The 27,865-nt window shown below is 41.4% G+C and overlaps 1 protein-coding gene and 1 pseudogene across 22 annotated transcripts in view; one reads left to right on the top strand and one right to left on the bottom strand.

Moving 5' to 3' along the window:
• CLIP1 (CAP-Gly domain containing linker protein 1) overlaps positions 1-27,865 on the bottom strand; it is a 124,776-nt gene that overhangs the window by 72,089 nt on the left and 24,822 nt on the right. For 19 of the 22 annotated variants that reach the window (XR_012019163.1, XM_072802361.1, XM_072802381.1 and 16 more), the window contains exons 2-3: positions 16,511-16,705; positions 13,676-14,247 (exon numbers count right to left, since the gene is read on the bottom strand). Coding sequence is in view for 21 of the 22 variants with exons in the window: in XM_072802361.1 (XP_072658462.1) it covers positions 13,676-14,247; positions 16,511-16,595 (657 nt within the window). In the remaining variant the exon portion in view is untranslated. Of the gene's footprint in view, positions 1-13,675; positions 14,248-16,510; positions 16,706-20,250; positions 20,343-27,137; positions 27,281-27,865 lie in introns of all 22 variants that reach the window. The other 3 variants (XM_072802363.1, XM_072802364.1, XM_072802371.1) reach the window with 2 other exon arrangements.
• On the top strand, positions 24-11,426 carry LOC140619099 (uncharacterized; annotated as a pseudogene).

The raw sequence follows: 27,865 nt of genomic DNA, 5'->3' as shown, positions 1-27,865 counted from the left end.
CAGGCATGGATACATTGGGATTTCCAACAACTACCCTGCTGGACTGTCATGGAAGATTCGCCCAGAACACAGCTTATTTCAATGTGATGACAGAAGCCCACTACAAATATAATCACCCTGAGGCCATAGGATCCTCAAACTGAGATTTCCAGAATTCTTTCAAAAGAGAGAAGCTGGAATAAAAATCCCCGGATTCTAGGACACTACGGAAAGATTCACCTAGAGTGAGACAGAGGATCTATGAGTGTCAAGAATGTGGAAGATCCTTCAGGCAAAATTCAGTCTTAACCTCCTGTGAGAGAATACATACTGGTCAAAGGTCCTTTGAATGTATCTACTGTGGAACAGCTTCAGGGCCAAAGGCAATCTTGTTAAACATCAGTGAATACAAGCAGTAAAGAAGCCCCATCAGTGCAAGGGGTGTAGGAAAAACTTTTAGTCAACAGGGTAGTTTGGCCATTCAGGAAAAACTCCACACTAGGCAGAAACCCTAGGAGTGTGTTATCTGTCAGAGAAGCTTCAGGAATCAAAGTAACCTGGCTGTTAATAGAAAAGTTCACAGTGGTGAAAAGCCCTATAGATGTGATCAGTGTAGAAAAGCCTTTAATCAGAAGGAGGTTTCATTGTTCACATCAGAGTCTGTACAGGCCTGAAACCCTAAGCTTGCACAAAGTGCAGGAAGTTTCCACACCAGGGGGAATTGTATCCCACCTGGAAAAACCCACACAGAAGAGACACCCTATCTGTGTGGCCAGTGTGGGAAAAGCTTACTCAGAGAGGGAAGTCTGTGTAGCAGTGAAGCTAATCTCAAAGACTCACCTTCTGACCACTCTCTCTTATTAAGATTTTATTTATTTGAGAGACAGAGCATGAGCAGCTGGGAGAAGGCAGAAGGAGAAGCAGACTCCCTGCTGACAGGACCCTGAAATCATAACCTGAGCCGAAGGCATATGCTTAACCAACTGAGCCACCCAGGTACCCCCTGACCACTCACTTCAAAGGAAGTTCTCTTTATGAATTAAAAGTACAAAATCCTGGGGCACCTGAGTGGCTCAGTCGGTCGAGTATCCACCTTCAGCTCGGGTCATGATCCTGGGGTCAAGCTTTGTGTCAGGCTCACTGCTCAAGGGGGAGCCTACTCCTCCCTCTCCTGCTGCTCCCCCTGCTTGTGCTCTCTCACAAATAAAGTCTTAAAAAAAAGAAAATGTCTTGTTTACTATAAAAAAATAAAAATTTAAGAATTTAAAAAACATCAACAGCAGACAAGCAACTATTTCTCTAAAGGCAGGTAATAAAATATGCATTTACCCTGAAGAAAAAATATCAAGCCACAAAATTTATTTGAAATGGATGATTACCGGTTCCTAGGATGGGTGTTTTTTTGTTTTTGTTTTTTTAAGATTTTATTTATGCATGAGAGACAGAGGCAGAGACATAGGCAGAGGGTGAAGCAAGGCTCCATGCAAGGAGCCCGATGTGGGACTCGATTCCAGATCCCAGGATCACGCCCTGAGCCAAAGGCGGATGCTCAACCACTGAGCCACCCAGGTGTCCCGGATGGGTGGTTTTTTATACTTTTTCTCCCACTAAACTCCGAACACTTGACTCATATGACAGTCAATATGCTTTCCCTCTTCCTGTAAAATATCATTGGTAGTTGCTCAAAATATCAACAGAGACAGGAAGTCACATTAAGTCCTAAAATCACTTGAATGCTTTTCTACTTAATCATTCTACAGATTTTTTTCTAAGCATTTAAACACAATTGTATAAGGTTAGTTTTACTTTTCAAATGTTCCAGAGATCCACAGTATTTTAGTATGTGCAGTTACATTAGATATAAGCCACAATTTTCAAATCTATGTTTTAGGTACAGATAGCAAGATTCTTTTTTAAGAATCTTATTCTTGGGATCCCTGGGTGGCGCAGCGGTTTAGCGCCTGCCTTTGGCCCAGGGTGCGATCCTGGAGACCCAGGATCGAATCCCACATCGGGCTCCCGGTGCATGGAGCCTGCTTCTCCTTCTGCCTGTGTCTCTGCCTCTCTCTCTCACTGTGTGCCTATCATAAATAAATAAAAATTAAAAAAAAAATTTCTAAAAAAAAAAGAATCTTATTCTTATTTATTCATGAGAGACACAGAGAGAAAGAAAGGCAGAGACACAGGCAGAGGGAGAAGCAGGCTCCATGCAGGGAGTCCGACGTGGGACTCGATCCCAGGTCTCCAGGATCACACCCCGGGCCGAAGACAGGCGCTAAACCGCTGAGCCACCCAGGGATCCCAGATAGCAAGATTCTTAGGGAAAAAAAATTCAACATAAAAACAAAAAACTAGATCCATGGCAAATACAACTACCATTTACTATCTTTAATCTCAGGATATGAGCATATTAACTCCTAAAGTGTGGTCAATCTAAGTCAAAATTAGAAGTTATTACTGGAGACAAAATTAATTTAAAAACTCAAAGGAAAACAAAGCCAGTTTTCATACTTTAGAAAATCTCAGATTTTTAAGTTCTCATTCATTCATTCAATATATATTTCTTGAGTACTTGGGTCATTGGGCTACAAATATAAACAGAATAGTGTTGGCCACTGGTAGAGAAAGTGGGACAAGTAATTCTAGTGAAGAATAGTAAATACTTTTAAGAGGTTTCTACAAAACATGGTGGGAACAGACAAATGCCCTTCTTGCAAACTCCTGTACAAATAAGAACACTGATAAATTCTGCTAGCTAAAAAGCGGGACTACAAACAGGAAAGAGGAAACCCTTAATGCTCTCTGTTTATGATCAATCCCAAACAAGCCATGAATCTCACTGTGCCTTGGTTTACACAAGTATCAAATGTCCAATGAGTGCTAATGAGGGACTGTTTCACAAGAATATTGTGAGCAACAGAACTTTGTCAGGTGGTCTCTTATTTTGCCATATTCTAAGTTAAACAGCTTTTTATTTTGTTTTGTTTTTTTTGTTTTTTTTAGATTTTATTTATTTATTCACGATAGAGAGAGAAAGAGAGAGAGAGAGAGAGGCAGAGACACAGGCAGAGGGAGAAGCAGGCTCCATGCAGGGAGCCCGACACAGGACTCGATCCCGGGTCTCCAGGATCATGCCCTGGGCCAAAGGCGCCAAACCACTGCACCACCCAGGGGTCCCCTAAACAGCTTTTTTTTTTCCCCCCTAAACAGCTTTTTAAAAATATTTATTTATTTATTTGAGAGAGTGAAAGCATGAGTAGGGGGGAGGAGCCAGAGCGGGGAGAGAGAGAGAGACTCTCAAGCAAATTCCCTGCTGAGCATGGAGACCGATGCAGGGCTCAATCCCAGGACCCTGAGCTGAAACCAAGACTCAGCTGCTTAATTGACCGAGCCACCCAGGCACCCTAAGCATTGTATTTATAAAAAGGTAAATGTGGCTATCTGGTATTTACCAAGTACAAATTTAGCCCTGACTTAAAACTTAATCAGCTGTAAAATGAAGGTGCCAGCACAGGTATTTTTTATTAACTCAACTAGAGAGCCAACCCCATTTGGGCACTTCTTCCAGGCAAGTCTCCCACAGACAATGGTAAAACCTTCCTGCCCTTTTACACATGGGTCCTAACTACACCTCTTGTCATACTTGACAATTTTACTCCTTCCCTCCCTTCAGTTTAGCTGTGACAGCTATACTGAAAACCGTCTCATTCTTTAACAATCTTTAGGGGTACCTACTATGTGTCAGGCACTATCCTAAGTGGATTGTGAATGACATACAGTCTCTCTAGATTTCCATGGAGCCTAAATTCTGGTCAGGGGAGAATGGACAATGAACATGGAAGTAACTGAAAAGAATGTTTTAAGTAGTATAGAGCTCTAGGAAACAAAACAAAATAGGGTGATGGGACAGTGCCTTTGGAGGGTCTTTTTTCCAGTTGGGGTGGCAGGGAAAGGATTCCTGAGGAGGTGACCTTTGAACCAAGGCTCGAATGACTACGAGGCACCAATCATGCAAAGACCTAGGAGCAGTATGTTCCAAGTAGAAGAACCAAGAAATCTCAAGGTGCAGATGAGTCTGGAGTTTAGGAAACCGCAAGGAAGCCAGTGTAGCTGAGTGGAGTGAGGCAGGAGGACATGTAGAGAGAGAGGGGTTCAGAGAGTGGGCAGGGTCCAGATCATGTGGGCCCTGCGGGTCCCAGGAAGGAATTCAGATTTTTATTTGAATGTAATGGGAAGCCCTAATAGATAGCAGTGTTTGGTTCTGGTCACTGCCAAACCTACAGCACTAAGAAAAGGCCTGGAACAGGGTAGACACTCAGCATACTTCCTGAACGGACTGGAGGGTGTTAAATACAGCTGTTACAAGTTCTCTAGGCTAAAGAAGTGTAGTTTTTTTACTCCCTTTATGTCGTCATTTTGAGTTTCCCAATCTATGACAGTAAACCCCCTTAGAAAATTAACAGGACAAGGGACACCTGGTGGCTCAGCAGTTGAGTATCTGCCTTTGGTTCAGGGTGTGATCCTGGAGTTCCAGGATGGAGTCCCACATCGGGCTCCCTGCATGGACCCTGCTTCTCCCTCTCCCTGTGTCTCTGCCTCTCTCTCTCTGTCTCTCATGAATAAATAAAATCTTTAAAAAAAAAATTAACAGGACAAATGCAGATGATGTAGAACAGATGCTCTCTCAAAAACTCTAATAACTCTCCTGAGAACAAACAGGTAAAGAAAAGATAACATAATCATGAAGACAATGTTAAAAGAAGAAAAAGTTATGCTTCATTTGCATGTTAACTCTTGAAATTCATCTTCCCTTCCCAGGAAGAAAAAAAAAGGAGGGTGGGGATGGACAGTTAATCTGTTATATCAGAGCAAGGGCACAGAACTACTGAATTTTTCACACAAGCTCGTAAGTACCAAAATCAGGACATTCGGAACTAGGAGCATGATTTCCTTTAATGAAAACTTAAGTTAATGAATAGTGAATAGATAAATAAAATATGGTATACCCCTCAAGCGGAATATTTTAGCCAATAATAGCAATGAACTACAACATGAGGAGCCTTAAAACATGTTATGTGGAAGAGGCCAGACACAAAAACACTATATAACATAACGGCACTTACACAAAATGTCCAGGAAAGGTGTAAGACAGAAGGCAGATCAGTGATTGCCTGGGGCCGGAGGTGGCAGTGGGAAATGACTTGCCAGCGGCAACAGAAATATTCTAAAATTGGACTGTAGTGACTGCATAACTCTATCCATTTATTAAAAATCACGGGGAACCTGGGTGGCTCAAGGTCCTGGGATCAAGCCCAGCTTCAGGCTCCCTGCTCTGTGGAGAGCTGGCCTCTCCCTCTCCCCCTCCCCAGCTCTCACTCTCTCAAATAAATAAAATCTTTTTAAAAAATCACTGAATTGTATGCTTACAATGGATGCATATATTTTACCTCCATAAAGCAGTCTAAAAACAAAATAGAGGGGATCCCTGGGTGGCTCAGTGGTTTAGCGCCTGGCTTCGGCCCAGTGCGTAATCCTGGAGATCAGTCCCACATGGGGCTCCCTGCATGGAGCCTGCTTCTCCCTCTGCCTGTGTCTCTGCCTCTCTCTCTCTCTCATGAAGAAGAGAAAAAAAATTAAAAAATTGAAATTAAAAAAATTAAAAAAAAAAAGTAGATACCAGCTATCCTTTATACCCACCTAAAAGACAAGTTCAGTTCAAAAGATGGTAATGATAATGGATGTATGTACAGCAGCAAAATGGGATTCCCTTAAGGAGCCAGCAACACAGAAAACTGAAATGCTGAGTGTCACATAGCATCTATTTACTTTTTAAAATAAAAGACATACAAAAATGTATAAAGATGCTAGTATCCCCAACCACCAGATTAACTGTAAATATTTCACTGTATCATTCACAGTATTTCTAGGATACTACCACAGGAAAAGAGCACACAGCTAACTGTGTGTGCATATTAAACAGATGTCCCCTGAAAAGGGTTACCTAGAAGCTAAAAGTTGTCAAACAAATCCACTGCCAACCTGAGAAGCTGCAAAGAGGATTTCTACATTTTTCCATCCCCATAAACCCTGATTCAAAACATTCTTTAAAAAAAGAATGTCTTTGCCCAAACTCCTGGGCCCTTAGATGGGCTCTAAGATATTTTGGTAATTCTGCTTAAAGATTTCATGAAAGCAATACCAAGAGTTAGAAGACGTGATCTAGTAACAGGCTTTTCAACATTAGACTTGGTAGTCAATCTTTAATCTCTCTGAATCCCACAGTAGGACAGGGTGACCTGCGTCCTCGACCAGAAAATTCCTGAGCCCCAGGAGCCTGCATAAAGTTCTCAAGGCTGGAGAGATATCAGCTTTGATATCTGTAAGGTATCTTACATTTGCAAAAAGAACCTACCTACACTAATTAGCCAGGCCCAGGGACCGCTCCTGGAGAAAACTCTCCAGGAGCAAAAACAAAACCACTGCTGCAGACACAGAGGGCACCACCACGGGTGTTATGCAGGACTAGCATAAGCAGATCTACATTTTAGATGCACCACTCTATGACAGTGTGGAGAACAGACCTGGGGAGAGACAGGTTAGTAGCATGGACAGCAGTGTGGCAGCAGTGTGACGGTCCAGGCAACGGTGATGTGACCTACTTGAGCCTGTGTAGGACAACAGGGCTGGAGAGAGGAAAGGGGAAGCTGGAACAAGACATGAAATCTGTCGGGCGGATAGATAGTATTATGCATTCCTAGGCCTCAGAAGTAAAAGCACACTTATTCTACCCCCTCAAAACTGCGAGCAGTGAGCAGGAAGAGGGGCGTTTGCACCCACCATGAGCACTAAAATGGGACCTGGCCCACCCTGGCTCTGCAAAAAAGGGAGCAGCAGCTGGAACCAGCTTCTTCCAGGTTCTCTGCATTTCCCCAAGAAGAATCTATCATGCTGGAAAAAATCTCCATATTCAGACCAGGTCTCCAAAAAGAATTTTTTTTTTTTAAGATTTTATTTATTTATTCATGAGAGACAGAGAGAGAGAGGCAGAGAGAGAGGCAGAGGGAAAAGCAGGCTCCCTGCAGGGAGCCTGATGCCGGACTCGATTCCAGGATCCCGGGATCACAACCTGACCCAAAGGCAGACACTCAACCACTCAGCCACCCATGTGCCCCTTCATAAAGAATTTTTAACATAATGTGAACATCTAGAGTCTTCTCAACTTTGGAGTATACAAAATAACAGATCTTTCTGCTAACAGCTACTGTCTCCTCAATCAAGGTACAGAGAGGTCATAGTAAAGAATAGTTTCCCCAGAGCACAGGAACCCGACCAGGCAGATGACAAACAAATGTCCCACGAAAGGGTGATGTCACAACCAGACTTGTAGATTTGGGGGTTCTCAGTCACTGGTAAGAGGACTGAGAAAAACAGAAGAAACCAACTTATTAAAAAGGGCATATTTAGGGACGCCTGGGTGGCTCAGTGGTTGAGTGTCTGCCTTTGGCTCAGGTTGTGATCCTGGGGTCCTGGGATCGAGGACCGCATTGGGCTCCCTGTGGGGAGCCTGCTTCTCCCTCTGCCTATCTCCCTGCCTCTCTCTATGTATCTCTCATAGGGATCCCTGGGTGGCGCAGCAGTTTGGCGCCTGCCTTTGGCCCAGGGCGCGATCCTGGAGACCCGGGATCGAATCCCACGTCGGGCTCCCGGTGCATGGAGCCTGCTTCTCCCTCTACCTGTGTCTCTGCCTCTCTCTCTCTCACTGTGTGCCTATCATAAATAAATAAAAAAAAAAATTTAAAAAAAAATAAAATAAATGTTTATATATTCCTCTATGCAAACATTTCTGGGGAAAACAATGGAAACAATCTAACGTGTATAATTAAACTAAGTGCAGTACTTCCAAAGAGTGTGATACCAAACAGTAACTTATTATTTTAAATAGGGTTGTATTACCAGCAAAGAAATGTCTCAAACCTACAGAAGTATATTGTGAAGAGGTGTTTACACAATATGACCCTACTATGAGTGTGTTTTAAATTAATAAGTTAGAGATAAATCTCATAAACCTAACAATGAACAAATCAAGGAAGACACATGAAGGAAGTATATATACTGGACGAACTACAGTTATTTAAGGTTCAAGCACACTAAATAAATAAAATAAAATAAAATAAAATAAAATAAAATAAAATAAAATAAAATAAAATAAAATAAAATAAAATAAAATAAAATAAAATAAAAAAGGTTCAAGCACACACAAAATAAATCTTACGAATAAAGGTATAAAGGTATTTTTTAATTCTCAGGAAGACTTTTCTTCTTTCACAGTATCCAAAAGACCTACAGATCTACACTAAGATTCTTTGTGTTAAGAGCTCTGGGAGCAGCTCGTAAGAAAATAAAGCTTGTCATTTTAAAAATAAAATGCTTTCTTCCAATGGATAGTCTTTCCTCCTTTATCGAATATTAGTTGCCCATAAAGTTCAGGGTCCACTTCTGGATTCTCTATTCTGTTCCACTGACCTATGTGTCTGTTTTTGTGCCAGTACCACACTGTCTTGATGACCACAGCTTTGTAGTACAACCTGAAATCTGGCATTGTGATGCCCCCAGATATGGTTTTCTTTTTTAAAATTCCCCTGGCTATTCGGGGTCTTTTCTGATTCCACACAAATCTTAAAATAATTTGTTCTAACTCTCTGAAGAAAGTCCATGGTATTTTGATAGGGATTGCATTAAACGTGTATATTGCTCATTCATTTGGGGAATATAAATAATAGTGAAAGGGAAAATAAGGGAAGGGAGAAGAAATGTGTGGGAAATATCAGAAAGGGAGACAGAACGTAAAGACTGCTAACTCTGGGAAACGAACTAGGGGTGGTAGAAGGGGAGGAGGGCGGGGGGTGGGAGTGAATGGGTGACGGGCACTGGGTGTTATTCTGTATGTTAGTAAATTGAACACCAATAAAAAAAAATAAAATAAAATAAAATAAAATAAATAAAAATAAAATGCTAGGGGCACCTGGGAGGCTCAGTCAGTTAAGTTTCTGCCTTTGGCTCAGGTCATGATCCCAGGGTCCTGCTCCGCAGGGAGTCTGCTTTTCCATCTCCCTCCGTCCCTTCCCCTGGTTTGTGCTCTAGTTCTCTCAAATAAATAAAATATTTAAAAAAAATAAAAACCTGGGCAGCCCCAGTGGCTCAGTGGTTTAGTGCCGCCTTCAGCCCAGGGCATGATCCCGGAGCCCCAGGATCGAGTCCCACGTCGGGTTCCCTGCAGGGAGCCTGCTTCTCCCTCTGCCTATGTCTCTGCCTCTCTTTCTCTCTGTGTCTCTCATGAATAAATAAATTGAATATTTTTTAAATAAAATAAAATAAAAATAAAAACCAAAAGAATAATAATAAAAATGCTGAAAAGTCTTCTTCTCATATACATCATAAGCTAAGAACTCAGCATAGAACATAGTCTCAGACATGGAGCCAACCATGTTGAAACCCAACAGCTGGAATTGGTCACCTTTCTCAAGAATCTGAAAGCACCTCCCTGAAATATCAAAAATACCCAACACAGCAAGACTATCTCAAAACATTCAGCGTGGGGGATCCCTGGATAGCTCAGTTGTTTGGCGCCTGCCTTTGGCCCAGGGCATGATCCTGGAGTCCCGAGATCAAGTCCCGCATCAGGCTCCCTGCATGGAGCCTGCTTCTGCCTCTGCCTGTGTCTCTGCCCCTCTCTCTCTGTCTCTCTCATGAATAAATAAATAAAATATTTAAAAAAACAAAACAAAAACAAAACACCTCTGTTCAAAAAAAAAAAAAGAAAAAATTCAGCGCAATTAGCTACCCCAGAGGTTCCCAGTCTACGAGTTATGTGCCTCTCAAGAGTCTGGCAAACCACTGCATAAAGCAATCTTCAGTGAGATCTGCTGAGCCATCCAGGGATCCCAACAGCATTTTTCTTTAATTAGGAAAATCATAAATCAAACATGTTAGATGTCTAAACCTAATTTCCAAATAAATAAATAAATAAAATAAACCTAATTTCCTAATAAATTAATCTTGAAGTAAAAATGTTTCATATTTCTAAATCAAAGATTTTTTCTATTAAAGCAGTATGTTAAAGAGAAAAAACCAGGAACTGGGACAAGAGGACACACTGGTACATGTACACATTTATCACACACCTATATAATCTGAGGTAAATTATATTTCTTCTCAGTATTATAAGCAAAAAAGAGGTGAAAAAAAATGTGGTGATCTCAAAAGATTCTTTCCAGCTCTACAATGCTGTGGTTCCGGGCACCTGGGTAGCTCAGTGGTTGAGCGTCCGCCTTCGGCTCAGGTTGTTATCCTGGGATTGAGTTCCACATCAGGCTCCCTGTGGGGAGCCTGCTCCTCCCTCTGCCTATGTCTCTGCCTCTCTCATGAATAAATAAAATCTGTTTTTAAAATAAATAATAAAATGCTGTGGTTCTAAGGTACTCCTTAATCTCTCCTAGAAATACTAACCAAAGGCAGTAATTTTACTGCTTCCAATAACACACTCGTCAGACTTCAGATTCTCAGAGATTCAAATGAAATTCTGTTCCAAGTATGCTAGGTTTGAACATATCATTAAAATTTTCCTAGAAATACACCATTCAAACCTCTACAACCCAACCAACATCTGCAGATTCTCCTTCTCCCTTCCTACAAAAATGGAGGAAGTCTTCCTCTCTTAATCAAAGGCCAATTGATCCCCTCTGTGTGTGAGCTTGGGGTATCATCTTTTTCCAGGAACCTCAGTCCATTCCTAATTCCCTCTCTCTTCTGTGTCTTTAACCTGTCCTTCAGTTCTAGCTCAGTTTAGGTAGGATATAAATATTCCAGACCCTGCCATTTTTTAAAAAAGAAAATAAAGATTCTTCCCGAGACCCAACACTCCTCCAGCATCAGGCTGACCTCTATGCTCTCCTTCAACTTCCAATCTCTTCAAAGAATGGCCACCTCCGACCTGTTCTTATCTACCTCCAATCCACGCTCTACAAAGCAGCCAGAGTGGTCTTCCCAAACTACAAATCCAACATTACTCTTGTTCTTAATGAGAACACAGGCTGTCCTCATAGGTGCCATGTCACTTGGCCCTGCGGACCCCACTTCGTAACCAGTCTCATCTCCTGCCACACACTCACTGCATCTGGGGAAGGACACTGGTCTGTTCCTCAAATATGCCAACTCCTTTCCATCTCAGGGAGTCTGCCTTCCCTCAGCTAGAAGCCTCCCTCTCCCCACCACCACTTCCTTCTGCCAAGCCAATTCCTATACTTCAGGTTCACTTTAATCATGACAGCCTTCTGCAAGCCTTTGGTCTTAAGTTAAACCAAGCTGATCTTGTCATTTCAGCTGTCTTAGCAGCCAGGCGGTATACTGTTGGACCAATACTTCAATCAGCTAGTTCTCACACTGGCTGATGGAAAGGGACAGCTTCTTGTTTTAAAAGTGCCACATGCTTTCTCAAATGGGAAAGAAGTTGTTTACAGATAAGCACTTAAGATGGCACTGCATACAACTTATAATCTAATCTACAAAGCAGTCCTGTGCTGAGGTAATAGGTTTCTGATTTAAACAAAGCTTACCAGGTAAGCCTTAAAAATGTTTATGCACTTTAACCTAGTAATTCCACCTCTGTGAATTTATTCTATAAAAGTAAGGTATATACACAGAAAAAAATTTTAGAGGCATTCATGGCAGCAATATCTATACAGCAAAGAAGAAAAACAAGTAAGCATCAGAACTCTTGGGTTTCCAGGTTTTGAGTTCGAGTCCCACAATGGGTATAGAGGTTACTTAAAAAATTTTTTAAAATCTTTAAAAAAAAAAGCATCAAAAAGCCTTTGTTGCCACAAAAGAGCAGCTGTCCCAAATATAAAATTGGTACAGCAAGTGAACATCAGCTAAACAAACGAGATATAGGTTTATCTGCATCACATGAAAATGCAGTCTTAAGAATGCTTTAAGTTCTGGTGCATCAACCTTTGAAATTCATGATAATTGTAACTGAAGAGGGAACCTACTGACCTTGAGCCTAAGGGATCCAGAAGGAAGCCCTTAAAGCCAGGAGGTACTCACCAAGCCCCCACAGGTATGTGAGACCTCCTGGATTCATGGAGGTGCTATGGGCCTGGGAGGCAGAAGTCCTGAGTTCTAACTCTAAAATCTGCTGAGAACTCACTATGTGATTAGGTAGTCACACCTCATTTCTCTGGGCTTAAGCTTCCTTATCTGTAAGACAATAAAATCACAAAAAACACTTCCAATTTTACAATTATACTGTCAATCATCAGCTCTCCACAACAGGCACTGAGGTTAAAAAAAAAAAAAAAAACAAAAAACGCTGAAATTGCAAGTCCACCTCAATTTGGGTTGGGAGCCCCTGGACTAGTAGATCCCACTTTTCTAAGCCTCCATCTCATCAGTTCCATGGGGCTACTCCAGAGCACTGTGGAAAACATAACATGAGACACACAGTACACAAACGGCTAACTGGAAGCTGCCAAGCCTGGTGGAATTTTACAGCTGCTGAACAAATACAAGGAAAGGCAGAGCACAGGGTCAGAGATTGCTGACCGACTTCATGCCCTAAACTGAACTGGTTCAAGTGTGGGAGGAGTGAAATAGTAAAGCTTTAAATTTCCATCAGTGAGAAGAAGAGCTACCATTGTTTAAGGGTTCACTGTATCCCAGGCACTGCTAAGAATGCTATATGCATTATCTAATTTAATCCTTTCAATGATCCTAGGAGGTGAGTACTATTATCGCCTCATTCTTACAGATGCAAACCTTGGACGTTAAAAAACTTGTTGAGGTCACAAAGGCAGAGATGGGGCTCAGCTTGTGTTTTTAGCACTGCACACTGGCCTCTTGTTTAAAATCAAGAACAAGTTGGGACACCTGAGTGACTCAGTCAGTTAAGCATCTGCCTTCGGCTCAAATAATAATTTCAGGGTCCTGGGATTGAGCCCCACATCAGGCTCCCTGCTCAGTGGGGAGTCTGATTCTCCCTCTCCCTCTGCTCCTCCCCCACCACTCCCCACTCATGCTCATTTGCTCTAATTAATAAATAATCTTTAAAAAAATAAGACAAAGAACAAATCACTGGCATAAGTTCAGAGATTCTAGAATGTACAGCATAAACCTTATATGTTGTATTTCTAGCTTATTACTAAATAGATACTACTGTACATTCCCTTCCTCTTCCTAAACCTAAACCTGATCATATCAAAGGCACAGAAGTTCTGAAATAACATCCTGTGATGTCTGAGTTTTTCAAGACACCTAAGGAAGTAGGACCTTATATATACCCACATATCATCCTTACAGCAAAAATTACAAACCAGGGTGGGGAAAACTTTTATAAACGTTGGTCCAAGTCCAATTCTAAGCTTGTTCTGTCAAGTAATAGTTACAAGAAATAAACTCAATATTCCTTTGGCTAAACCGGTAGATAAAATCAGAACCAATCACTGCAAACGTACGCTCCTACTTCACTCAGAGCCAGTTTCTAATTTGTTCCCTTCGTATATAAACTGAACACTAGAAAAGTGGACTCACTTCTCTATAAATGAGTGGTCCCTCCACAGAACATACTCTGAGCCTGGATGTGTGCATTTCAACCATTCATCAATTCAACGCAATGACCTCAGAGGGTTTCTGGACTCACCAGTACTCTGTCCCCAATTTTGAGCTCTCTTTCTCCTTTCTTGATTGAACCAGCCTCAGAGAGGTTGGAGATAGATTCACTGGCAGTTTTTGTAAGGTTGCTGATCTGAGATGTCGTTGACGGTTCCTTTGCTGTAGGCTGGGATGATTTATGGGGGATATTCGAAGGGGCTCCTGGGGAGGAGGTCATCATGCTAGCTGCAGAGGTGGACAGAGGTGAAGTCGCTCTGGAAGCAGGCGTTGTCTGTAGGCCATTAGCTTCATCTTCCACCTGCACCTTCCTTGTCAACTTCGAAGGGCGGGTGAATATGCCCTTTAGAGGTTCACACTGAAAATACCGAACTCCTGCCACAGAACCATCATTCTTACCTATGGGTTCATCTAAAACAATCCCGGCCCACTGGCCTGGTGCAAACTGGGTTTCTCCCAGAAACTGGATGAATCCAGGCTTATTCCCATTCACCCAAACTCTCTCCCCAACTCGAAAGTCATCCACAAATTCCTCTTGTGCCTCCGATGATGGTGTGCCTGATGCCTTCTCACTGGATGTTGTTCTTTCTACTGGAGCAACAACTGCAAACAGAAGAAAGGATCAGAAAAGGCTCATATTCAAGTAGACAACTCCTAACTTAATGGAAAAATTGGTGAAACTCCACAGCAACAGGAGCAGTTACAGCTCTTTTAAGTTTTTCTGTTCATCTGTCCTTCTGTCTTTTTTTTTTTTCCTTTTTAAAGCAAGGAGGCAAAAAATCCTTGACCCATCGGGGTACCTGGCTGGCTCAGTTGGAAGAGCATACAACTCTTGATCTCAGGTCATGAATTCAAGTCCATGTTAGGTATAGAGATCATTTAAATCAATAAAACTTAAAAAATAACAAAAACAAAAACAACTTGACCCATAACTACCATTCTCAATGCTGTCAAAACTCAGTGAGTGGTGGGCTTTAATCCTTATTGACAATTAAAAATGGAAAAGGTCATAGCAAGGAGGGGGAGAAGTCCCTTTTCCAGAGCTCATAGCACAGGTCTGATTTCATTCTTTCCTCTACCCCTTGCCCTGCACTTCATGAGTAAACACCCATTCGGATCCCCGGAGACGAGCTCTATTCCCACATGTGAGTAGTCAGGGAGGGATGACAGGTCGAGGACCTTGGAACCAGAGATTCACAGTCAGGCTTAAAGGAGGAGAAGATTCAGTGCCACAGCCCTGTCATCTCACTCCAAGACCACCAAATAAACCCTAATTATTTGTTGGCACAGAAGAAATCACAGCAAGGGGAAAAAGTACCTGGCCAAATTCCCTGTTAAGGCAAGATGACTTTACTCAATTTCAAGCATTCATTCAACAAGTATTTATTAAATATTTGGTATGAACTGGCAAAGAAAGCCCACATTCTTAAGCACTCTACCATTTAGTAGGCATATTGTGGTCTTAATATTTTACATGACCCCTCTGAGTTTAATTTCTTCTTAAGAATAAGGGGATAGGGATCCCTGGGTGGCGCAGTGGTTTGGCGCCTGCCTTTGGCCCAGGGCACGATCCTGGAGACCCGGGATCGAGTCCCACGTCGGGCTCCCAGTGCATGGAGCCTGCTTCTCCCTCTGCCTATGTCTCTGCCTCTCTCTCTCTCTCTGTGACTATCATAAATAATAAATAAAAATTAAAAAAAAAAAAGAATAAGGGGATAGTTGTATCTATCTCTCATTTCAGTAAATGAAATAATGTATTTATTCATGCTCGCCCTTTCTATGAGTGTCTACCACTCCAGCACTAGTCCCAGGCATTGTTCTCACTAGGGAACAAAGCAAGACAGCATAGTACATGCCCCTTTAGAGCCCAGAGCCTAGAGGTGGGGACACAGTCAGGAGACACACCAGGTAATTTCAGGTGATATAAGTGCTACCGAGGAGACAGTGCCCTTAGGCAGAGCAGTCACAGGAAGGCCTCCTAGAGGAGGTAACATCTGCCCTGAGGCCTGAACAGAAAGGGTGAACCACACGTAGACAGGGAAACAGAGTGGTCTTGCAGGCAGGCCTACAGGGGGTGCTAAACATCCCTTTCCCCTACACAGAAGAGGAGACTGTGGTGTTTCGATTTGTGGAGGGTTTTTGTTTTTTTGTTTTTTAGAAGATAATAAACCTTCTCAAATCAAACAGATAATCTGCCAAAGGCAAGTCAGCCCAGTCAGTTTTTTAGAATCTATTCCAGCTTTGTACATGAACAATTCTTTCTGACAAGGCACTGAAAGGACAAGTTTCTGAAAAACAATCTTCATAAAAGTACAAAAATGGGCAATGATTTCCTTTTAAGCATCTAAGTTTTAGTGTCTAAACTGCTTTACTCAGGCAGCCCGGGTGGCTCAGTGGTTTAACGCCGCCTTCAGCCCAGGCCCTGATCCTGGAGACCCGGGATAGAGTCCCATGTCGAGCTCCTTGCATGGAGCCTGCTTCTCCCTCTGCCTGTGTCTCTGCCTCTCTCTCTCTCTCTCTATCATGAATAAATAAATAAATAAATCTTTAAAAAAAAAAAAAAAAAAGAGCAAGTGAGAGAGAGCAAGCAGGGCGACGGGCATGAGGAGGGAGAGAGACAAGCAGACTCCTGATGAGCATGAAGCCCAATAGACACCGGGCTTGATCTCAAGACCCTGAGATCACAACTTAAGCTGAAACCAAGAGTCAGATGTCTAATCAACTGGGCCACCCAGGTGCCCCCAAAATTCCATGTCTTTTAATTAAAACTTCCTCAAATATTTTAAAAAATATCAAGTTTCTTAAGGCTGTCTTTTTAAATTTTTCAAATAGGGTTCTAGTTTAGATATAAATCATAGAGCCTTACCAGCAGCAGGTGTCTTCAAGGCTGTGCTTCCAGGCTTAAGGATCTTGGTAGGGGCCTTAAGCCCACTCGGTTTTAGCATACTCATTGTCCTTAGTATGTTGGAGCTGTTTTTCCTTTGCCTGTTGCCACTATCTTGCCCCAACCATTGATACAACTGTGGGTGTTTCTATGGTGAAGTCAGTCTCTGGGTTAAATCTGCAAGAGAAAAATATAAACAGAATTTAGAATCTAGGGGAGGAAGAAAGAAATGACACCTATTGTTAAAGCAGCTTTCACAAGCTAAACTTTTCCTTATACATGATGACAAACTGTCTCCACACTGAACCTAGGCACATGAGAACCTCACATGATAACATGATAGATAAAAACACGAAGATGCTGCTGAGATGGATCTAGATGCAATTTGCTACCCTAAAAACAAGCAGTTGAACCTATCAATACATTCACTTCTCTTTACCTAATACACCAGCTCAGGACAGTGTCTAAAATCCACACAGTCCATATAAGGAAGTTCTGAAAAAATGTACACCAAACTCAATGGCAGGAGAACAGACAGAGCTTTCAGTTTTTACTTCATTCATTTCTATATTGCTGAAGTTTTATGACCACAAGCCTGCATTAAATGCTTTTTTAGGGATCCCTGGGTGGCACAGCAGTTTAGCGCCTGCCTTTGGCCCAGGGCGCGATCCTGGAGACCCGGGATCGAATCCCACGTCGGGCTCCCGGTGCATGGAGCCTGCTCCTCCCTCTGCCTGTGTCTCTACCTCTCTCTCTCTCTCTGTGACTATCATAAATAAATAAAAATTAAAAAAAAATAAAAAATAAATGCTTTTTTATGTTCACAGAATTATGCAATGCTCAATATAAAATAATTTATATGGGCAGCCCCGGTGGCTCAGCGGTTTAGCGCCACCTTCAGCCCAGGGCCTGATCCTGGAGCCCCGGATTGAGTCCCACATCAGGCTCCCTACATGGAACCTGCTTCTCCCTCTGCCTGCCTCTCTCTCTCTCTCTCATAAATAAATAAAATCTTTAAAAAGAAAAATATATAAAATAATTTATATGTGGGATGAGATAAAGGTTCAAACTCTGTAAAAAGCTGTATCTGGGAAGTGCCATAGGAAAATTTTTTGTTGTTATTCTGTCCACAGAAACACAATATACTTCTGATTTACTCAAGACCAGGTATAAATCTACAACTTTGGCACTCGGGCAAAATAGGATCTTGTCTTATTCTCTTTAAGAAGAAAAAGACGCTTGATGTAATGAGCACTGGGTTATTATTTGCAACTGATGAATCATTAAATTCTACCTCTGAAATTATTTTTAAAAATTAAAAACAGGGATCCCTGGGTGGCGCAGCGGTTTAGCGCCTGCCTTTGGCCCAGGGCGCGATCCTGGAGACCCGGGATCGAATCCCACGTCGGGCTCCCGGTGCATGGAGCCTGCTTCTCCCTCTGCCTATGTCTCTGCCTCTCTCTCTCTCTCTCTCTCTCTCTCTCTGTGACTACCATAAATAAATAAATAAATAAATAAATAAATAAATAAATAAATAAATAAATAAAAATTAAAAACAAAAAGAGGACGAGAAAGACTGGGATTTTGGAATATGGGAAAAGATTTCCAGACGTTATACTTAAAAACAGAATAATTCAATCAAAGAGAAAAATGCTACTTTTGATTCTAATGATTGTGTTATTACACTTTGCTGGTAGAGCTTGGATGATGAGGCACCAATGTCACACTGCCATCCTGTCTTACAAGAAAAGACAAGGATAAGCAAAAAATCTGGCCAGGGATAACAGAGGAGGTGGTTATGGCCCCATGAAGTGGGATTAATGGTGCTAACTGCCCCCACCCCCAAAGATATATCCATCCAGAACCTATAAATGTGACCTTATTTAGAAAAAGAGTCTTTGCAGGTGTAATTCAGTTAAGGATCTTGAGATGAGATCATCTGGAATACCTGGGTGGGTCCTAGACCCAGTGACAGGTGTTCTTATTAGAGAAAAAGAACACACCAAGGAGGCACGAGAAGATGGAGGCAGAGACTGCAGTGATGTGTCCCAAGCCAAGGACGGCTGACAGCCACAAAGAGCTTGGGGACAGGCATGAGATGAATGCTCCCTCAGAGCCTCTAGTACATAACCAACCCTGCCGACACACTGCTTTTGGACTTCTGGCCTCCAGAACTGTGAGAGAACACATTTCTGTTCTAAGCCTCCCAGTTTGTGCTTATTTGTTATGGTGGCCTAGGAAACTAACAGCCACACTAGTTTTTCCTTCTTTCTTTTCTTTTCTTTCCTTCCTTTTCTTTTTCTTTTCTTCCTTTCTTTCTTTCTTTTTTTGATTTATTTTTATTTACTTATGATAGAGAGAGAGAGAAAGGCAGAGACACAGGCAAAGGAGAGGGAGAAGCAGGCTCCATGCTGGGAGCCCGACGCAGGACTCGATCTCAGGACTCCAGGACCACGCCCTGGGCCAAAGGCAGGCGCGAAACCGCTGAGCCACCCAGGGATCCCCACACTAGTTTTTCTATTCAGAGATAATTCAGAGTGAACAGAAATCATAATAAGACAGCTCCCTCATTAAGCTCCATTTGCAAATGCTTTTTAAAAGGGTTCAAAATGGTACAAGGTGTTTTTAAAAATGTCAAAGGTAAGTTATGCAGTTTTCAGAAGACTGATTAACAGAGAAAGAACTGCTGTTCCCTGGAAGGCAGTGACTGCCAATCCTATTAATACAAAATTCCCAGGCTCCTTTCCATCACCACTATCATCATCCCCACCATGACAGTGACAGTGGGTGTGGATAAATAATACACAGGTTGATTCAGGGTCAGGTCTGAAGGCACGAGCTTTACTGTAAGGACCTCAGTGTACACAGCCTGTTAAGATACAAGTAGATTCACTGACTCTTGCTACTGCCTTAGACGGGAGGGAAGGGCTGAGCCCCTCTAACCTCATCTGAGAAAGACTATTTACATATCCAGAGAATTTGAGAAGGATGAAGGATAGGCGAAGGGCAGAAGCTGCTGTGGGGCCTCATTACATCGTGCCTACTCTTCACCCTGGTCCAACTTCATAAGGTCAGGTAGGCAAGAACAGAACAGAGGACAACGGGCCTGGGGAAGCAATGATGATGGTAAGAAAAGAGGATGATGTGCTCCTTAAAAAAATTCACTCAGGTAGAACAGTGAATTCTAGGGCTCTGGTCAAGCACTCCTTCCTAAAGAAAGATTGTGAAAACCACCACAATCAGCAACTCAAAGCCTCAGCCAATTTCAAATTTTGCAGCTCAGTACCCTGAGCTCACAAAAATACAACCATCTAAAAGCTCAGCCTAAGGAACAGTGCATGTGGTTACTAGGAACCTAAGAAGAGCTATAAACCCAAAGTCTAGGACTTTCTGGTCTAACGTGAATGCTTCTGTCTCTTGGTCCATCCAAGTCATTTGAATCCCAAAGCAGGGAACTGTGACCAAGATATAACAAAGGGGATACCTGGGTGGCTCAGCAGATAAGCATCTACCTTACCTTCGGCTCAGGGCATGATCCTGGAGTTCCAGGATGGATTCCCACATCAGATTCCCCATGGGCAGCCTGCCTCTCCCTCTGCCTATGTCTCTGCCTCTCTCTGTCTCTCATGAATAAATAAAATCTTTTAAAAAAATAAAATAAATTTTTAAAAGATAACAAAGAAAAGTCTAGTCTTTCTCAATAAAAGAATTAGGAGCACTACCAGCAATGGTGGGTTTTTTAATCTTCCAATTCAAATTTCTTCTTCATGTATTATTCACGAATGGCATGTCAGGCTTGCTTTAAAAAATCAATCTGCCAAAAAACAAAAGTTTGAAGTCTTGGTCATGACACCCACAAATTGTAATGACCCAGAAGCAACATCTCTGCATGATGTTTCAAGGACAGTGAATGTCACCTTAAAACTAATCAATTCCAAAACACATGAAAAAGGAAAAAATCAAGGGTTCTTGTCTAATATGCTGAGCATAGTGGAATTTCTGATGTTTATGCTTACTGAATCTCAAGAGTTTTGAACCTAACAGAAGACAAACCACCCACTTCCTCTACCCTCCCAACATTTAAGGACCACGATACACAGGTTATAATCCACAAATAGTTTTTTATGCATATTATCCCATTTGAGGCTTAAAATTCTGTGGCTCAGCTACTATTATCCTTTCTTAATAAATAACGCCTCAGAAATTAAAAGATGTATTTCCTCATTTATTAATGACCTGCTGCCTGAAGTCACTTGGCTAAGCATCAGATATGTATGCGAAAAGCAGGCCTGATTCCAGAGTCCAGGTTCTTTCCACTAAACCTAACATTCAAACTTAGGAGGGACTGCACACCACAATTAAAAGCACTAGGACTCATCTTACAAAAATGACCTACATGTGTTCAGTACCAAGAATATCCAAAGCACAAAGATAAAACTGTATTATCTGCATCTCAAAATAACTGTGAAGGTAGGTGAACTGTCATCATGCCCATTCACGGTCAAAGAAAATGGAGGTCTGAGTAGAAGTAGCTTTCTCAAGGTCACTCAAAGAAGTAGTGGCACTTTGGAGCACCTAGGTGGCTCAGTCAGTTAAGCATCTGACTCCTGATATCAGCTCAGGTCATGATCTCAGGGTCATGAGATCGAGCCCCATAGTGGGCTCCTTGCTGAGCGCGAAACCTGCTTATGATTCTCTCTCTCCCTCTGTATTGTGTATGTATACACACACCCACACTGACTTCATATATATATTTTAACATTTAAAAAGTGAAAATACACCAAAATGAAGAAAGGTAATTAGGAATTGCCAAACTAAAAGAAGTATAATCCAGGAAGTCCAGAAAAAGAGTTTAAAAGAAAATGTCTATTTTACAGACACTGGAAAAGGGCTCTCTGGAAAATAAGCAAGGGTAGTCTATGGAGGATGCATCAAGATTGCAAAAACTGCATGAAAACTGGAACTAAAGACGTTTCAGACAAGGTTCCAAAATCCCATGCTGATTAAGGTTTGGGTTTCCAGCAGTGACCAAAGGGAATGGTGTCTTTTGGAATTTCTCTCACTATAAATATACAAAGTTATATTTTATAAACTATCATCTCTAAATTTATTATGATTCAAGAGTCTAGCCTATGAGTAAATGGATTTTAAAAAATGAGTTTCTAAATGAGTGGGAAATATCAGAAAGGGAGACAGAACATGAGAGACTCCTAACTCCGGGAAACTAACAAGGGGTGGTGGAAAGGGAGGTGGGTAGGGGGTGGGGGTAACTGGGTGACAGGCACTGAGGGGGGCACTTGATGGGATGAGCACTGGATGTTATGCTATATGTTGGCAAATTGAACTCCAATAAAAAAATTTTAAAAATTAAAAAAATGAAAAATGAGTTTCTGAGCTTATAGAGCAGAGGGTAAGCTCACCAACGTAGGAGTGACAGAGCTCTGCCATCCTACCAACTCCGACTTTGGTTACTGGGATACCGTGGTTCTCAGAGTGTGGTCCATGCACTTCCAGGGCACCTGGAGACCCTTTTACAGAAACAAAACTATTTTCACGGTATTGCTAAGACATTTTTTGCCTTTTCCACCTCGTTGATGTTTACACTGATGGTGCAAGAGCCCTGGTTGGCAGACTGCAGGCACTGCATCGGGGCAATGGGAACACACCACACATTCTTCCCTGCGTGCTCTGCCATAGGTACATGCATAATGTACATAATAATGTGAAGCACTTGATGTAGCAGAAAACCAAGTCATTAAGTTTCAACCTTTAAATATGTGGGGTTTTTTTAAGATTTTTTTTTTTTTTTTATTTGACAGGCAGAGTGAGTGGGAGGGAGAGGGAGAGAGAATCTGAAGCTGACTCCACTGAGTACAGAGCCTGCTTTGGGGCTCGATTTCATGACCCTGAGATCAGGACCTGAGACCAAACTAAGAGTCAGATACTCAACTGACTGAGCCACCCACCAGGTACCCAAAATATGAGCCTTTTCAATACTCTTCAACAAATTGGCAAGCACACATGAAGCACTTCTGCTGAGCACCACTGCACCATGTCTCAAAGAAAAACGTGTGCAAAGGGCAGACTTAATAACCACTTTTTTCATGGAACGTCAATTTTATTTGAAAAAAATGACTGATAAATTATGATTACTCAGGCTTGAGTGTCTGGCAGATATTTTCTTGAAAATGAACTACGTGACCCTGTCACTTCAAAGGAAACAACTATTTGTTGACAATGAGAGAGTTTAAGCATTCAAGAGAAATTTAGAATTTTGGAAAACATACCCTCCACTATGAGCTTGACAGCTTCCTAATACTAAAGACTTTTCTGATGAGATCAACAGTATTAACAAATGTAATTTTTTTTATATTATACAATGAAATGTGTCATTAATGGAAATGTGCCACTTGGTGAATCAATATTTTTCAACCTACAATGCAAAATGTTACAACAAAGTCATCAAAGTACAAAGTAGACCAATGGATTTCTATATAACAATAAAAGTTCAAAAAAAAAAAGTTCAGTTTCAGATGTCACTTTTATGAAACTACAACCTACCAAATTTTGGGAGTAGTATCAAAGAAGAAAATCCATAATTATCTGAACATGCTCTTAAAATCTTTTTTCCCTTCCTCTTCATCTGTGTGAGGCCAATTTTCTTCATGACCTCAATCAAACAACTTCTCACTACAGATCAAATGCAGTAGCAGCTGCCTTCTATTAAGCCTATCTTCTATTAAAGACAGATTTGCAAAAACAAACACAATGTCCTCTCGTTATTTTAGAGAAACAGTTACTCATTAAAAATTGATGTAATGTGTAATAGGTTTATTATAATTTGATGAATTAATATTTTCAGCTTTAATTTCTAATATGGTAAACATCAATAGATAAAAACCTAAGAAAAACTCAATTTTTAAGAATGTGAAAGGGTCCTGTGGAAAAAAGTGTGAGAACTGCTGCGATGTTTATTTTTACTTTACATTTAGAGTTGCAAAGGCTGAAAACCCCCATTCCCCAAGGGCTTCTGGAAGCATGTGCTTCTGATTCAGATATTTACAGATGAGGGTGCCAAGTTAGCAAATACAGCATTTACTACTGTATTTCCACTGGCACGGCGCCGTGCTGGGGGGCTGGGTGAAATAACTGACAACCTGTGGGAAGACAAGAAGTATGAACATAAACCAAAAAGAACACACATTTGGGGTATTTATACACGTAAATCAGGCATTTCTCTATAGCAGTTATCAGATGGACTGTACTCTAAATCAGTAGTTCTCAAAATGTTCATCAGCGCCACCTGGGAACTTAGAAATGCGTGTTTAGGGGCACCTGGGTGGCTCAGTGGTTGAGTGTCTGCCTTCGGCTCAGGTCATGATTCTGGGGTCAAGTTCCGCATCAGGCTTCCTGGGGGGACCCTGCTTCTCGAACCTCTGCCTACATTTCTGTGCCTCTCATGAATAGATAAATAAAATTAAAAAAAAAAAAAAAGAAATGTGTGTTTATGGGGGCCCCTGCCCAGACTTACTGAAACTAACGGGATAGGCCGATATTTTAGCTCTTCTAGTGATTCTTTTTTTTTTTTTTTTTTAATTTTTATTTTTTTAATTTATTTTTTATTGGTGTTCAATTTACTAACATACAGAATAATACCCAGTGCCCGTCACCCATTCACTCCCACCCCCCGCCCTCCTCCCCTTCTACCACCCCTAGTTCGTTTCCCAGACCTTCTAGTGATTCTGATTCAATAAGAACCATTCACTGCTGAATGATAAGAAAAGTCATCTTAAATTTATTTTCTCAATTACATGCACATGAACCATTCAGGTGTCCGAGTCCCCAAATACCACTACAGAGGCCTTGGCACTTCAGTCCCCTACGCTGTTGTTTTGGGCAGTTTGCTCCACCCTGCATGCCCTTTCCAAGTCTAGTTATCTCCATCTGCTCAAGCCTTACTCGAGGGTAAACTTAGGCATTCAACTGCCCCACAAAACCTTCTCCCAAGTTCACCAGTAAAATTATGCCCATCCTGCAATTACCTATAGTACTGAGTCTGTACGTACCTCTTCCTAGCACCTGGCACAGAGTTGTGTGTGGAGTCTATACATTCCAGCAAACTCTATAAGCACCTTGTAGTCATTGTTATATTATTCTCCATAGCACTTTATAAACAATGCTTGTTCAATAAAATGAATGAGGAAAAGTCTCAGTTGTTTAAATGACTCTGCAAACCAGATAGGGTGTATCAGTATTTTAAAAAGTCATACTTGTTCTTCTCCCTCTGCCTGTGTCTCTGCCTCTCTCTCTCTCTGTGTGACTATCATAAATTAATAAAAAAAATTTAAAAAGTCATACTTGAATGAATGAATGAATGAATAAATAAATAAATAATCATACTTGGGGGCACCCAACTGGCTCAGTTGGAAGAGCACATGACTCTTGATCTCAGGGTCATGAGTTCAAGCCCCACACTGGGTGTGGAGATTACTTAAAGTTATACCTGGTGCTTGCTACAGGTCACTGAAAAATACATGATCTAGACGTAAGTTCAAGAAATTTATAATGTAGCTAGGAAGAAAAGACTCACATATATATAAAAAATAACTAAGAATACAATATAATGTACAAGAAATACCAAGCCGTATGATGTTCCTAAAAGTATGTTTTTAGAAGATGGGAAGGTAAAATGGATTAAAGCAGAATGAAAAGGCTCCATGGTGAGACAGGATTTCGGCGAGGGCTCAAAGGAAAGTAATAGTGTTGTACAGGTGTTGGCAGTCAGGATTTTCACAAAGTAAGACTGGAGAAGGAGATGAAGGAGGAGGAAAGGCATAAAGCATGTGAATAAGACAGTGAGGAGCCTGATTTGACTAACATCAGAAGATTCTTGCAAGAAATCAAGGGAGACAAATGCCTTAGAGTTCAATCTAAGAAATTTACTATGATCAGCTTTTATTTTTTTATTTTAAAAGATTTATTTATTTATGATAGAGAGAGAGAGAGGCAGAGACACAGGAGGAGGGAGAAGCAGACTCCATGCCAGGAGCCCGACGTGGGACTCGATCCCGGGACCCCAGGACCGCTCCCTGGGCCAAAGGCAGGCACTAAACCGCTGAGCCACCCAGGGATCCCCTATGATCAGCTTTTACTTGCCTTTCACTTCAAGTGAAAAGCCTCCTTTACTTCAAGAGTCTAGTGGTAGGAAATGAAAGATCTCTGGAGTTTCCTGTTAAGCCCGGAATTTATGTCAGTTGTTCATCTGTTATCTTAACCTGGCTACTACTGTCAAGCAAAAATTTAAACCAAGGGTTGGCAGTATGCCAAGTCTTCACCAACTCCAACTGTGGGTCCAAGTAACAGATGGGGACTGCCAGGGCAGGTCTTAAGTTTCAGGAAAGAACCATGAGCATCTGAAGTAAGTAATCAAAATGGAAATACAAAGGAAGATTCTCATCTCAAATCCTTCAGATAACACCTTAGCAAGGATAAATTTGGAGAGGCTATTAAAGATTAGATACCACCAAACACAAATGACAAATTCCAGCCTTCTCTACCACTTTGCACATGGGGGGTGCAGGGGAGACCAGATATCCCATGACCTACTCTGCCTTGACAATATGAACATTTATGAAGGGAAACTCACTAACACAGAGTCAGGAAAGCTGTACCAGTCAAGAATTGTCAAGGACAGACCTCAAAAGAAGTGTCAAAAGGAAAGAATCATCAATTAGACGCCCCCAGTGGTTGAGCGTCTGCCTTTGGCTCAAGGCATTATCTCCAGGTCCTAGGACTGAGTCCCACCATCGGGTTCCTCTCGGGGAGCCTGCTTCTCCCTCTGCCTATGTCTCTGCCTCTCTGTGTCTCTCATGAATAAATAAAATCTTAAAAAAAAAAATTAGGGGCAGCCCCAGTGGCACAGTGGTTTAGCGCTGCCTGCAGCCTGGGGTGTGATCCTGGAGACCCAAAATCAAGTCCCATGTCGGGCTCACTGTATGGAGCCTGCTTCTCCCTCTGCCTGCGTCTCTGCCTCTGTGTGTGTTTTTATTTTTAAAAAAATAAAAATTAAAAAATAAAAATATAAATAAATAAATAAATAAATAAATAAATAAATAAATAAATAAATAAAAATACTACCCTTCCCAACTTCCTTCTCCATAAAATAAAGTGCTTCTCCTTTGTTGGACTAGCCTGTGGTTTTTGCTATGGCTTGTTTGTTCCATACTGCAGTTATCTGCTATTCCCAAATCTTTTTTTTTTTTTTTTTTTAAGATTTTATTTATTCATGAGGCAGAAAGCAGCAGGTTCCCTGCGGGGAGCCTGATGCAGGACTTGATCCTAGGACCCCGGAATCATGCCCTGAGCCGAAGGCAGATGCTCAACCACTGAGCCAGCCAGGTAGCCCCCCAAATAAAATCATTTTTGCTGGTAAAATAAATTTTATTTTTAAGATTTTTATAGTATCTTATCATCAATTGCTCATACCAGCCTCTGAGTCATACTGAAAGCTAAATATTCTAGACCTGCACTATCCAGTACAGTAGTCACCAGCAACATGTGCTGCTTCAACTTTAAATTCTTTTAAAATGAAATGAAAATTCAGAGGCACCTGGGTGGCTCAGTTGGTTAAGCATCTCACTCTTGGTTTCAGGTCAAGTGAAGCTCAGCTGGAATCTGCTTAAGATCTTCTCCTTCTCCTTCTCCCCAGACTCCATGCACACACATGCATGTGTGAGTTCTCTAAGAATAAATCTTTAAAATGAAATAAAAATTCAGCTCCTCAGTCACATCAGCCCCATTTCAAGTGCTCAATAACCACAGTGCCACATATAAAACAATCTCTATCACCACAAAAAGTTCTACTGGACAGCACTATTCTAGAACCTCCTCCATCCAGGGAGGATCTGCTTGCCAAATGCCATCTCCTGAGGAAATTTTAAGGTTTTCTGAATTATACTGCTTTAGTCAAAATATTTTTTACTCCTCTTTTAGAATAACTTCAGAGATAAAGTTGTACTTCATTGATGACCCAAAGTGGTGGTGGCCGTCTCAATCTCTCAAACCTTTTCATTAGACTTGGCCCTTAAACACTACTGCCTGTTTCCAAAATTTGAATTAAAAAAAAAAATTTTTTTTTTGAATTAAAAAAAAAAAAAGACAACCTTAAAATATAATGTGCAACCACTAACATAGCAAAAACCTATCCAAGGCACATACATAATTCTCAAAGTTCTAAGAATTACTAATGGTTCTATCACTGTAATAAATAAACGTTTCCCTAGATGACAGAACCTATGTTCAGATATATTTTTTCATTTATTTTTAAGAAACAGTCAC

Source organism: Canis lupus, chromosome 27 (assembly GCF_048164855.1).
Source record: "Canis lupus baileyi chromosome 27, mCanLup2.hap1, whole genome shotgun sequence".
Classification (NCBI taxonomy): Eukaryota; Metazoa; Chordata; class Mammalia; order Carnivora; family Canidae; genus Canis; species Canis lupus.
This window is presented reverse-complemented; position numbering and strand designations above follow the sequence as displayed.